We start from the raw sequence: 12,151 nt of genomic DNA, 5'->3' as shown, positions 1-12,151 counted from the left end.
TTCAATCTATGTCAAACCATTACCGCGGAACATGCACCCCCACTATGACCAAGGTCGCAGGAAGGCGCGCGCGGCAGCGCTCCACAAATGGTACGGGAATGAGCCCGATGCCGTTTGGGTAGATGCCACCTGCGATGAGAGGAGAGCGGAGCCACTGCAGTTGTCCACAACCCCCACATTTCCCCCTTAACTATTGAGCTTCCTTCAGGCACGACCCCTGAAGAAGCCGAGGAGACCGCTATGGCTATTGCTCTGGCATACAGCGATGCCAGTTATATACTCAGTGATTTAAAAACTGCCATTATAAATTATGCCAGGGGCCGGGTTCATCCTCCAGCGCACCGCTTGCTGCACATGCCCACCTCCAACCTCCCCCGACGGATTGAGCTCATCTGGGTGCCTGCGCACTCGGGAAATCCCGGCAACGAGGCTGCCGCCTGTGCCGACCGGGCACAGGCGGACCTAATGGGGGATATCTCGAAGGATCGTATGCACTCGTTTGCTGAGTTCACCGCAAACTCCCGCGCTGAGCGCCTCATCTATCCGTCACCCCACCCATCCTTCACTATCAGAGAGCAGTCAATCTGGCGTCGTCTGCAGACACGAACTCTACCGACACCAGCTCTACTTTCTAAATTTAAGCCGGTATCGCCTATATGCACTTTGTGCTCCCACCCCAAGGCCATTCCTACCCACATTCTTTTATCCTGCCCTGCGTCTCCTCCTCCCGCCGCGCCGGTGCCTCTCCGAACCTGGGAGGACTGGGAGACCTCACTGCGATCAGCGGACCCGGCCAGGCAGAAGATCGTCGTCAGCCGGGCCGCATACGTCATGGATAAACATAATATGAACGTTTAGATCATGAGTGGGGTCGTGCGGAGACCCAGGAGGCCTGCGTGCCTCGAATTCTTCTGCAAATAAAGTTTTTTCCTCCTCCTCTTCCGAGCCACACGCTAGGTGCTCTTGAGTTTCCAGTTCTCGGTTATAGACAACACAAATCTAAGTAACCACACTGAATTATTAGTACTGAGTGAACGCGACATATCTCTAAAGATATGTCGCGTTCACTCATTGCAAGTTAACGTTTTGAAGCTGCGTAAGGTGATAACTTGCGGCTTTCTTGCATTAGTTGCGCGGTTTCATTACACAACTGCATGTTTTGGGCTACTGTGCGCAAGAGCCTCTCGAAAGACGTATCGTAAACCTTAAACTCTGGGTGCCGTTGAAATGGTGTAGGAAGCGAATTTGTTAGGATAAGTCTGCATAATTTTTTATTTCTGCAGAAACACCCCGTAACGCACAGCACTACTGCCAGCCAGACACCCAGCGCACAATCGCAAAGGTCCCGCAGTCGAAGAAAAGGTTCGGGGTCCGTATCGCATACGGAGGTTTTCCCTTCCGAGTACAGTCCATGCGAGATGGTGCAGTTATTCTTTGGGACCCTGCTTCCGGACTACTCCTCCAGGGGAGCCGTGTACGCCCTGGCTCTTGGCACCACTATTGCGAGCACATTCTTCTTCATCGCAGGTATATATACGAGATGGCTTCTTAGAATAACGTGACGGCGGGGACATGTCAGTTCGTGGCAAAAGTTCATAAAAACGCACTTCTGATGCCAACTTCCTTCTTAACATGCATTGAACTGTGGCCGGGTATCCAACTGCAAAACTTCATTCGCTCTTTGTAAGAATACTGTTTTATAGGAGGCATCAAAACATGCATGCTTTTATTCGGCCGGTACGATTCCGTGCATGGCGTAAATAATATGTCATGCTTGTGTGCCTTGTTTAGACGTGTCTCACTCTAAATTCATCTGGGCGCTAGATTTCGTGCAGGCGGAGTGTTTTCACCATATACCTGTCATACGTTCTTACAGGAGACATGAAAATAATCATTGTTTTTTATCCTGAGAGGTTTGCCAAGTTTATACAAATCTATACAAATTATTCAGGAGATGGTGGAAAGTGTATGCTTAGACGCCCTTGAATTTAGCTTTACAATATCTTAAATAAGCACTCCCCCTTAAATAAACGGCATAAGTTATTTAAGCAGTTGGCGAGAAATCTTCCGACTCTATCTTAACAATCGAAATTTGGTCTACGTGCATTGCGAAGTGGCTTCACAAAAAATATCTGCTACAGGCACTTGTCTGGCTGCGTGAGGAAATGCATACGCAATATATTTCGCATGACGAGTTTATTTTTGTGGGTGCCCTAACCCTCGTCGGCGTATTTTCGAAGATGGCCCTTGCAGCCTCAGTAGCTTAGGACATTTAGCTTTCCATGTTGACGAAAGACGCGACAAGGGCAAATCACCATAACCGCCTTTTTTCTCGTTCTAATTGTTTTGGCGGTATACTGTTTCGCCACATCCAGACTCTTATCAGAGATGTGGGCTCAGCCTTTAAGAGTTGTTACGGGAGCTCTTTCCAGACGCGATACCATTTGCTACTCCTGTAGTGAAATTGGCACTTACACTTGTGCCCCGCCCGTCCGCATGTCTCATGTAACTATCCGAACTGGCATTTTGTTGCGCCCGACGAGTGTGATGAATCGTCGTTTCGGGACAATAGGTTGCAGGCCCCAGCATCGGTAACAAATGGAATTTCGTCTAAAGGGCCCCGTGATACGTTGTCATAGAAACCTGTCCTGTCCAGTGTCAGGTGTGCGTCGACGCACCGTCTCCATCCTGTACCACTCTGCAGGGAACCACAAGCCGTTGTCGCAAACCTCGCGCCACCCATGTGAGACGAATTGCAGGATTGCACTTAGCTTTACTTAAGAGCTTAATTGCGAAAGTCTTCCTCCGCTCTACCACTTTCGTCTACCCCTTCTTCTACATCTTTCCTTCTGCCTTTATCTTATGCCTTTTTGTACCTTTTATGATTTTATTTCTTTCTTCCTTTTCTTTCCCTTCGTCGTCGGCAACATCGGCATCTCAGGACTGTCGACCTGCGAGAATGAATGCCCAACTATCCGAAAGGGGAAATTTATTGACGTTAAAACCTATTGTGACATCTTTTGCGGAGAAATTATGTCGAGCTCAAAACCATTTTTGACGTCTCGCTAGGCATTTTTCGAACTTTACCGAGCGTGAAATTTTCATCATCATGAGCCTAGAAAGTCTTTTGCACTAAAAAGGCACGGGTTGTCACGTTGTAACAACGCACACTTCGCGCAATAAATCGCGTTTCAAGAACAATACATTGAGTAGGAGCTGCCTGGAAGGCTGTCTGACAAAGATACTTTGAGGAGTCTTCTTCGAAGGCATCCGGAAGGGGCGCTAGCAGGCTGCGCAGCATTCCTCATGTACTTGGTCGCTTGCGCGGACTCCGCACCCTGGCGCGGAGTTCAACCCGTTAGCTGTGACCCGTGAAGGGCAGATGCCGTTCTCGTATCGCCGTTGGTAACTCTGACAGGTCTATGAAAGGGTGACACTGAGTGGATACACGCGTGAAGTGTGTGGAACACGAAAAACAGTGGACCGTTCCGAAAAGTTTGACTTCGCCAAAACACCGCCTCGTGCTACTGCTAATACTGTATTGTGGTGTAGGACAATTGCCAGACCGTAGGACAATTGTCGTGCGTTTATTTAACCGATATAGTGGTCTGCAACATGCAGTGCACTTCACGTTAAAATTAGTTGGTTAATTTAAGAATGCTTTTATTCTTTCTTGCAAGCTGGTGAGCCCCGATAACCATACAGGAGGATGTAACAGCTGGCGTGTCGTTAGAGAAGTTAGTAAATTACCACGTTTCTATTCTCTAGCTAACTCAAATTGTCGCCTCTGTCGACTTGCGAGTGACATGCTACAAATAAAAATTGAGATTTCACTACCCGTCGTACTGCGGTGAACATAGTTTTCAGGCAATGCGTATTCCAAGCCGCTGCGTTATGGAAACGAAACCAGCAACACATTCTTTGTGGATCCGTTGTATATCTTGCTAGCTTGTGATAGTCTTTGCTAGATCATTCCGCTAACAGAATTAAATAGTTACAATGACTTCACTTCACTTAAGGAACGGCGCTTATGAAGGCTTCTGAAGTTTGCAGGCTAGAGCTTCTGGTATTATGCCCTTCAGTGACGCCATTTTGTTGAATTTGGGTAAAATGTTATGTGCTGGCCTTCGACGATCTGTTGTGTGTGTCTGCGCCAGACAGTTCACGGATATGAAAAGCTGAAGTTTTGTTTCGTGTAGCACACTGCTGGCCGGTTTTCCTCTCGAGCCAAAACATGGATGAACGCCTCACTTCAACACTCTGTAATTATGTCAAGTCGTAGAAAAATGGTATTGCTGGCTTCAAGAGCATTGGGGTTACTACAAAGAAAAGTGGGTGAGGAGTATTTAACATTATGAAAAAATATAAGAATCACTTTGAAATTATGGTATGGGCACATGACAACGAAGTTGATATTGCGCTACCTGATTCTGCCAACGGCCACCGACATAGAGCACTAGTCACGATAACGCTCCCGCCATCCTGTAGCACAGCCTTAGTGAGTACTTTCTGTAAATCACTCGACTACATCCGAAGCCGTAACAGTGGCGTACAGGCGGCCCATATTATCTCAACAGCATGCTTGGCACGCAGTGTTGTTCAGAGGAGTGTCGATAAATATACGGCATAATGAAATCAGCAAAATCGTAACGCTTACAGCACCATAGCCGCGAGCGTACGAAAGCGGTGCCACTCGCTAACTTGGCGAACGACAGCCCTTTGGCCCTGTGTTGCTCTCTATTCTTCGCTAGGACTATCCTTTATTCACCGACCGCACATGATACGGCGCTATGAAATTTCTCAGCTCAATAGTAATGACCTATTCATGATGTGACGCGATTGTAAATATTATTCTCTAAAAATATAAGCGAAATATTAATAATTTAGATGAAACTTTATTGGTGGTAGCAGATATAGTTTGCAAGCGAGCCGTGCTAGCTGAACCGCAAAGGCGGGAGCTGTGTTTCAGTAAACACTTTTTAATTGACACTTCCCTTATCATTTTACATCGACCTTGGCTGAACCTGTTTGGTCCCATAGCCTGATTAGCTAGTAGCGGGCCCATTTGGCCAAAGTATTAAAGAAAGAGATGCAGCATGCAGTAGTGCAGTGACACAGTGACAAAAGTAAAACAAAACCAAACGCACCTGTTAGAACAGCATGTACTAAGTCGTCAGCGGGGTACAAGGTGAATTGGTTATCAGTCCAACTATACAGCTTCTTCTTGAACAAGAAATGCTTCATGTCCACAGAAGCATTGCGTACTGCTTAGCGTCGGTGGGTATAGAATTCCATATGAGGGGCTCCTGGAAATCTATCACGATTCAACCGTAAGCACTCCTAGAAATGGGTAGAGAAGCAGTTATTCGGTACAGTTCTTGTACTGCTTGCTGGTATGGTAAATGAGCTTAATGGCAGCGGGCCATCATGTGCTGTTATTCTATTTACCATATCAACAACGCTTAATACATGCACAGAGTCCAGCGGAAGTACACGCATAAGATAAAAGAGTGGATTTGTAGTGTCTATTCCCTTTTAAAAGGCAATAATTTTCATTACCCTCTTTTGCAGGAGGCTAATAGATTTGAAGTAACTACTGTATTCACTGGCCAATGATGCTAATGATGCTATGCAATAGCTCAAGTAACTATGCACAGATGAGGAGTACAAAATTCGTAGAACCACTTCGCTAAAGCATTATGCTTATGTAACATGTGGCAACCATAAGCTAACCTCGAACATGCACTACTAACCTGAGATTGCCAATTCATATCTGAATGTGACCCCTAATTATTTAAAAGGCTACTTACTCTCTGTAAAAGTGGTGAATCCAGGAATCGATAAACATATCAAAACTAAGCTGCTTTTTCCTCGAGTGAAAATCGGTGCATTTCGTTTCGTTAGTATTTATATTTATTTGATTTCTTTTAAACCAGGAATGAAATCTTTCAAGTTCCTTGTCAATTTTTTATTCGAGTTCTGTCACCAACAAATATTAGCGGCATATGGTCTGCGTATATTAATAATTCGGAGTTCAGTAGAGTGGAGGAAAGGACATTAACATAGAGTGAGAAAAGTAATGATCCCATAACTGAACCTTGCGGTACCCCGGATACTATTGATTGGGTTGAAGAAACGATGTCATTCATCACTACTCGTTGATGTCTGTCAGATAGATAGGAGCTAGTGTATTTCGCTCCTGAATCATGAAGTTTAGTTAATAGGTTGCGGCTAACGGAATCGAACGCTTTTTTTTTTATTGTTTAGGAAAACAGCGATCGCAATTTACTGTTGTGCAAGGCTTTGTTAATTTCTTGGATAAGTACAAGTACTGCAATTGATGTGGTTCTATGGGACCGGAAACCATGCATACCTGGCCAAATAATAAAATACACAATGTAAAGGATGTTACCGGCTCTGATAATGATTGTACTGCATCAGCAACTCCTCCAAGCAACTCGTTAAGGGTCAGCGATAGGCAAAATTATTTCCCTTTTGAAATTCGGCTTAATATTTACGAGAAGAATGTTTACTGCGTAGCATCCTTTTTATAATAGGCGTGGGTAGTTTACCAGATGCGCAGACAGCGCGGCGCAGCGGCAGTGGACTAAATACTTCTATCGGACGATGGTCGCGCCCCGGCTGGTCAGCTTTTACAACTCCCATTGGCTGCTTTTGGCGAGCGGCTGATTACCCTACGAGCCAGAAACAATATCTAGCTCTGCTTGAGAATCCCTGCTTGATCGCAGGGAGCTCGTTTGTCTGTTTATAACTGGGAAATTTCTCTGTGTGGGTCGATGTTTCAATTTCGGCTGTGTGATTCGTTCCTGATATTCGAACCGTGAGACTGCTCTGTGATAGGTTTAATGTGTTAAGATAATTTTAACTCATCTGAGCTATGTTCCCTAGCATGTGATCTCCGTCTATCTGGCATGGGCTCACCGGAGCTTCGTTTCTGTCTTTTCAACACTACTAAATATTACGCCCAATATCAGCAATTATTTTGCAGTTATTTCGCAATGTTATTTGACTCCGCGAACGGGCAAACATCTGACCTCTCCTCAAACTGTTTTTAGGCGGACAAGCAAAACCACCGTGGTCTCCTTTCCGCTGCGATGATCGCACGCTCCACAAACAGTTCTTGGTGGATCCTCTGCCAACGACATACTTCGTGCCATTGATGGTCGCGGCTGGAACAGCGCTAATCCTGGCCGTCGAGTTCCGTAGTCCCGACGTGAAAGTTGCGGAAGCAGTCTACTGGGTGGCCCGCTGTCTTCGCAGATTTTACGTGGGAATCATGATCATCGGTAATCTGGGACAGCCGTGCGTAGCTGCACTGTAGTTTTCTCTTGCCACTTTTGAGGTAACTATTGGAAACGCGGTCGCAGCCGCAGTTCGAGCAATTCAAATTCTAACTGCGATTTTTGTACATGAAAGGGAAGAGTTGTGTTAAGGTTTCAACCATCAGCTGCTTCATCATTGTCATTATCATCATCACCGACCTTGCTACACCAACTAATGATCAAAGGCCGCTGTCATACCTTGCAATTAACATGATCATATAGCAACTTGCCCCATTTAATCCCCGTTATGACTTCCTAATGTAATACTCCGTATAACGTTTTCAGCCCTCTGTTATGCTTGGTTCCTGCCAAATAAAGTATGTCACCCTTATAGACCGCCTGGTTATCCTCAAGTTTGTTATGTGATGCGCCCGCGCCTATTTCTTGTTATTAATTTGTACCACATTGTCATTAATTAGCACCTTTTCGCTTTCAGTCCATCACGCTTCATTTTTATTAACGTTTATCTTATCCCAGCTATCTTGTGTGCTACTTAGTTTAATTTTAACTTTTTAACCGGTAATCTCTGTATGTGAGGACCGGAAAGAAATAGAAATATCATTTCCTACATGCGGCTCATGATCTGATAGCAGATGCGAAATGCGCTCCAGAGTAATGTGAGGTTCGTAGTCATTTTCTTTCTGTTATCTGACTTTGCGGCTCCTACTTGTCCGAGGTAGACATGGCGAAATTTTAGACGGCCCTTACTTCAGTGAGGACGCCTTAAGTACAGCGCGCCCTCTTTTGGTCAATATTGAAATACGTCGTACGCAAAGAGGAGTTATTCAGGTGTATTTTTATAGTCACCGAAGGAGGGCGCGCGGCCCTTAAGGCGTCATCCTTGAGGTTAGGAACCTTATAAAATTTAACCCTAATCGCTTATGACTTCCAGCGCATGGCCTTTCACATACTGTGTACCTTCACGATGCTGCTGTAGATTGTTTGTCTTCTACATATTGATTTTTAGGCCTGTTCTCCTGTGCCTGTCTGTCCTTAAGCATGTTTCGTATTACTCACCGTAGCTCCGGAGAAAGGAAATTCCATCATGGCCGTGTTGCTTACTGAGGTATTTTTTATTACGCCTTATTCCCGGCAGTCCCCAATCTTTATTTCGGACTGTTGGTAATCAATACATGCCATCTATTCGCCGCGAGTACGACCTAGAGGCGGCGCCACCGTCACTCCGGTAGTGTGGATCGGCAGCCGGCGGCGCTCGCAGAAACGCACGCTGCGTAGGTCTGTTTCCGAGTTTACGGCGGGTTGGTTGGCGATGAAAACGTGAATATTGCAGAAAAAAATCCAAGGATTTCGCCAATGCAGCAGAAGAAGAGCGGATTTAAGGAAAACAAAGCACGCAACCACCAGTCTTCGAGATTTACTTTGCACGTTTCTTGCGCTGTACCACGCTCACGAGCCTATTGCTTGGGCCTGCCTAATGACAGCTTTGTTTTCTTATCGACTTTTAAACAGTTTGCACGTGTCTCATGCGAGTGAGACCGGCGAATTTAGTGTCAAGCCCACGCAGATACAAGGTTCGTGCTCTGACCTGCAATAATTTAGATTGAATCGAGGCAGCCTGGTTCATTATATCGTACTTGATTCGAGGATTAAGCAGGTTAAATGTAGCATTGGCAGCGCACTGCATGGCGAGTTGCTTTAGACTGAGTGCACGTCAACTCTGGCCCAGACAAGCACGCACAAGTATTCCCCAAAAATGAGGTCACTCCGACACTATACAGGAAACCTCGCCGCGCAGGAAAGCTGATTGTTCACGTGTACAGTGCTAAGTGGATTGAATTTGCCGAGATGCTTTTTGCGGCCACTGTCATAGAATGTGATAGTGTATTTACTGCATGCGCCGCTAAGTGTGAATGATTTCCTGAAACCGAGGAAGGTATAAGGGATTTCTGATGTGTGTGATGTTATATAACGGTAATTTAGTAGTGTAATTATTTTGTTTTGCAATGCCAATAACGTTCACCATGTGAGAGAACTTTTACAGACTTGACAGAATTTACATATAATCAGCGATTAATTTCAGTAACGGTAAAGTGCAATCTACGAATTAGTCTTGCGAAGACATCGTTTTAAACTGCGCATGGGCACTGTCATGTTCTGGGAAGCAATTTTACAGGCTGAAAATTTCTTTATCACTAATTATTTAGCAGTAACTAAATCTTATGCGAAGTAAAATGTTAGGGTTGCTTCCAAAACCGGTGCCGGATATAAAACTATTCCGAAAGAAATGGAGGGCATCTTATCATGCGACTATAACGATGTATTTATTCTCGAACTAAACACTGATATTTAAGCCCGCATGAAGCTGCTTTACTCCCCTTGTCAGAAACGACTAGTTTGCTCGGAAGACAGCACTTGGACGAAAAGGGATTATAATGATTATAATAGGCTACCAGTAAAGTAAATTAGTCTAGGTGTATTATGTAATATTTAGGGTAACAATTAGGTGCAGGGAACATGCTTCCCAAATATTCGAGCATTTCTCTAAAGCAAAATGTGCTCACTAAAACTTTTACGGATGCACAGAAGCCTTCAACAACAAAAAAAAAAAGAAAAGAAAAGAAATGCATATTGGCCCGGGTTTAACGCATGAAAGCGACATCGGCTATGACGGATGATTGCAGAAGCTGGTTGTGGTGTCGTTTTTTTTTTCTTTCCTTATTAACACCACATTTACCACGTGGGATTGTTTATTGTGCAGTCAAATTCCGCAGCAGAGGAGCGCCTTTCGAAACGGTTGTGATTGAATCCTCCGTCCTCGAAATCAGCAGTCGAGCGCCCTTACCATTGAGACACCGCGACAGAGATTTAAACTGTTCAAACTGCATTCCGCTATATGAAGCAGTCTGCGGGGGCATATGTTTTAGTAGCTGCGGTATTCCAAAGAGAAACGGGAATGTGCAATTTCTGAGCGTTTGCATTAACTTTTATTGACGACAGCGACCTGTTTTGCTTTGACACGGCGGTAACGATAACACCACTTCATTTGAGACATTGCATGTCAAAGGATCTCAAGCGCCGAAGACCGCGATGGATGATGTCCTTATCCAAGCATGATATTCTCGATACGGATAAGTATATTTTTTTAATGAAGCGTGGGGTTATAGACTGTTCATATTTATTTTGCAAGAGGCATATAGGTAAGCAAAAGCTCACAGGAACCGCGAAACAAACAAAAACACTCCGGTACACGCCGCATGTACGCGCGTAAATCACTGCGGGCTGGCACGCGACGCGAAAACGCATCCACACTGAGTAGGTTTCGCCGCTGAGCCGCAAGGTGGCGACTCTGCTCGATCTCGAGGCCAATAGGTGTTGGTTACATTCCGCGCATCTTTAACATCTTGTTGATATGAATATGACCGCTTGTACAGTAGCCTTTACAAATGGCAATTTTATGCAGGCAATGCGACATTCACAATTCAGCTGCTGGCGAACGAGAAGAGGCCGTACTTCATCGACGCCTGCCAACCTGCAGTGTACATGCCGGATGGTAACGAAGTGCTGGCCTGCCCTGAGGTCCGAAATCCTGATGAGCCAGCAGCTCTCCTGAACACACCGAGTAGACCGAACAAGGTGCTACGTCTTCCAATATTCACCGCAGGCGAAAGTAAGGCTATCTTCTTTCACGCAATGTTGAAAAGGGTTTTTGCATGCTTAGAAGCGGGCTGATGAAAACCGCAAATAAATGCAAATTCTAACAGGATATTTGAAATGTATCCAGAATGCAAACAGAATGAATACAACGTAAAACGTCTCTATATATCACAAACCGAAATAAAAGTCAAACATTAGATTTGGGTCATGCTCACAAAACTTCTCCTTCTTCCTTAAACACAAATGCCTAAAATAATAAGAAATTAGGGAGATTCCTTAACATTGAGCGCAATGTTAAAGAGGCAGGGCAGTATATGACAGTACGTGAATGTGTTGGTCACGTGGTTGTACCACTGCCTAAAATGTTCAAGTGTTAGTCTTTATTGTTTCCCTCAGCGTATTCTTCTTCTCCTTCTTCCCTGTTTATCTCTTTCAAACGTGGAGAATGAATGCCTGTTGCAAACATACGCTCAGAAATTCAGCTTTTCCGGCTTGTGTTTATCACATTTTGAGACAGGTGACCGTTTTATTAACTTTATTTATAGCATTCAAAGCATTTTTAGTTCTTCATTGCAATACAGTCCCAACCCTTGTGTACACACAGTAAACAGCCTTGAAGTTATAGTTATCGTTAAAAGCACGACTAAGCGAAAAACCCGTTATTTAAGTGCGTCATTTTTTTATCCGCCACCTCTCATGTGGCATGTGTCAAGCAACGCCAGCCACTTGCCACCTTTGGCACACAAAAGTGCTGCCTTTAACCTGCTACACGGGGTGAGTGGAAAAGAGAAGGGACAGCAACACGCACACGTAAGCCATAGCATGCAGGGAAGGGTTGCGGCCACAAGAACACGCTCTCCCGTAGAACGATTTAAGAACTTCGGGGACACTTATGCTCTGCCAATCCTGACCTCGGCGGCCGTTTTTCGATGGAGGCAAAAAACTAGGCGTCCGTGTGCTGTGCGATGTCAGTGCACGTTAAAGAACCCCAGGTGGTCGAAATTTTCGGAGTCCTCTCCTACGGCGTCTTTCATAGCCTGAGTAGCATTAGGACGTTACCACTCGGCCGCGTTAATAGGTTTCTTGTTTGTCAACAATTGTTCGGGGTACAAGTTCGTGCCTATGCATTCTTATACTAGCTTGATTAATAAAAGTCGTTATTGGCTATGTTGATGAGGCCAAACAGTGGACGA

At 45.0% G+C, this 12,151-nt stretch overlaps 1 protein-coding gene across 1 annotated transcript; it reads left to right on the top strand.

Moving 5' to 3' along the window:
- The first annotated feature begins 1,292 nt into the window (after positions 1-1,292).
- LOC146179766 (uncharacterized) lies at positions 1,293-11,129 on the top strand. Its single transcript, XM_084580274.1, has 3 exons — positions 1,293-1,527; positions 7,077-7,307; positions 10,765-11,129. The coding sequence occupies exons 1-3, from the start codon at positions 1,419-1,421 to the stop codon at positions 11,031-11,033; spliced, it is 609 nt and encodes a 202-aa protein (XP_084436400.1). The 5' UTR covers positions 1,293-1,418; the 3' UTR covers positions 11,034-11,129.
- The last annotated feature ends 1,022 nt before the right edge of the window (positions 11,130-12,151 follow it).

This window comes from Amblyomma maculatum, chromosome 9 (assembly GCF_055883805.1).
Source record: "Amblyomma maculatum isolate TAMU_Amacu chromosome 9, ASM5588380v1, whole genome shotgun sequence".
Taxonomy (NCBI): domain Eukaryota; kingdom Metazoa; phylum Arthropoda; class Arachnida; order Ixodida; family Ixodidae; genus Amblyomma; species Amblyomma maculatum.
The sequence above is the reverse complement of the archived record's forward strand: the minus strand, read 5'-3'. Positions and strand labels throughout refer to the sequence as shown.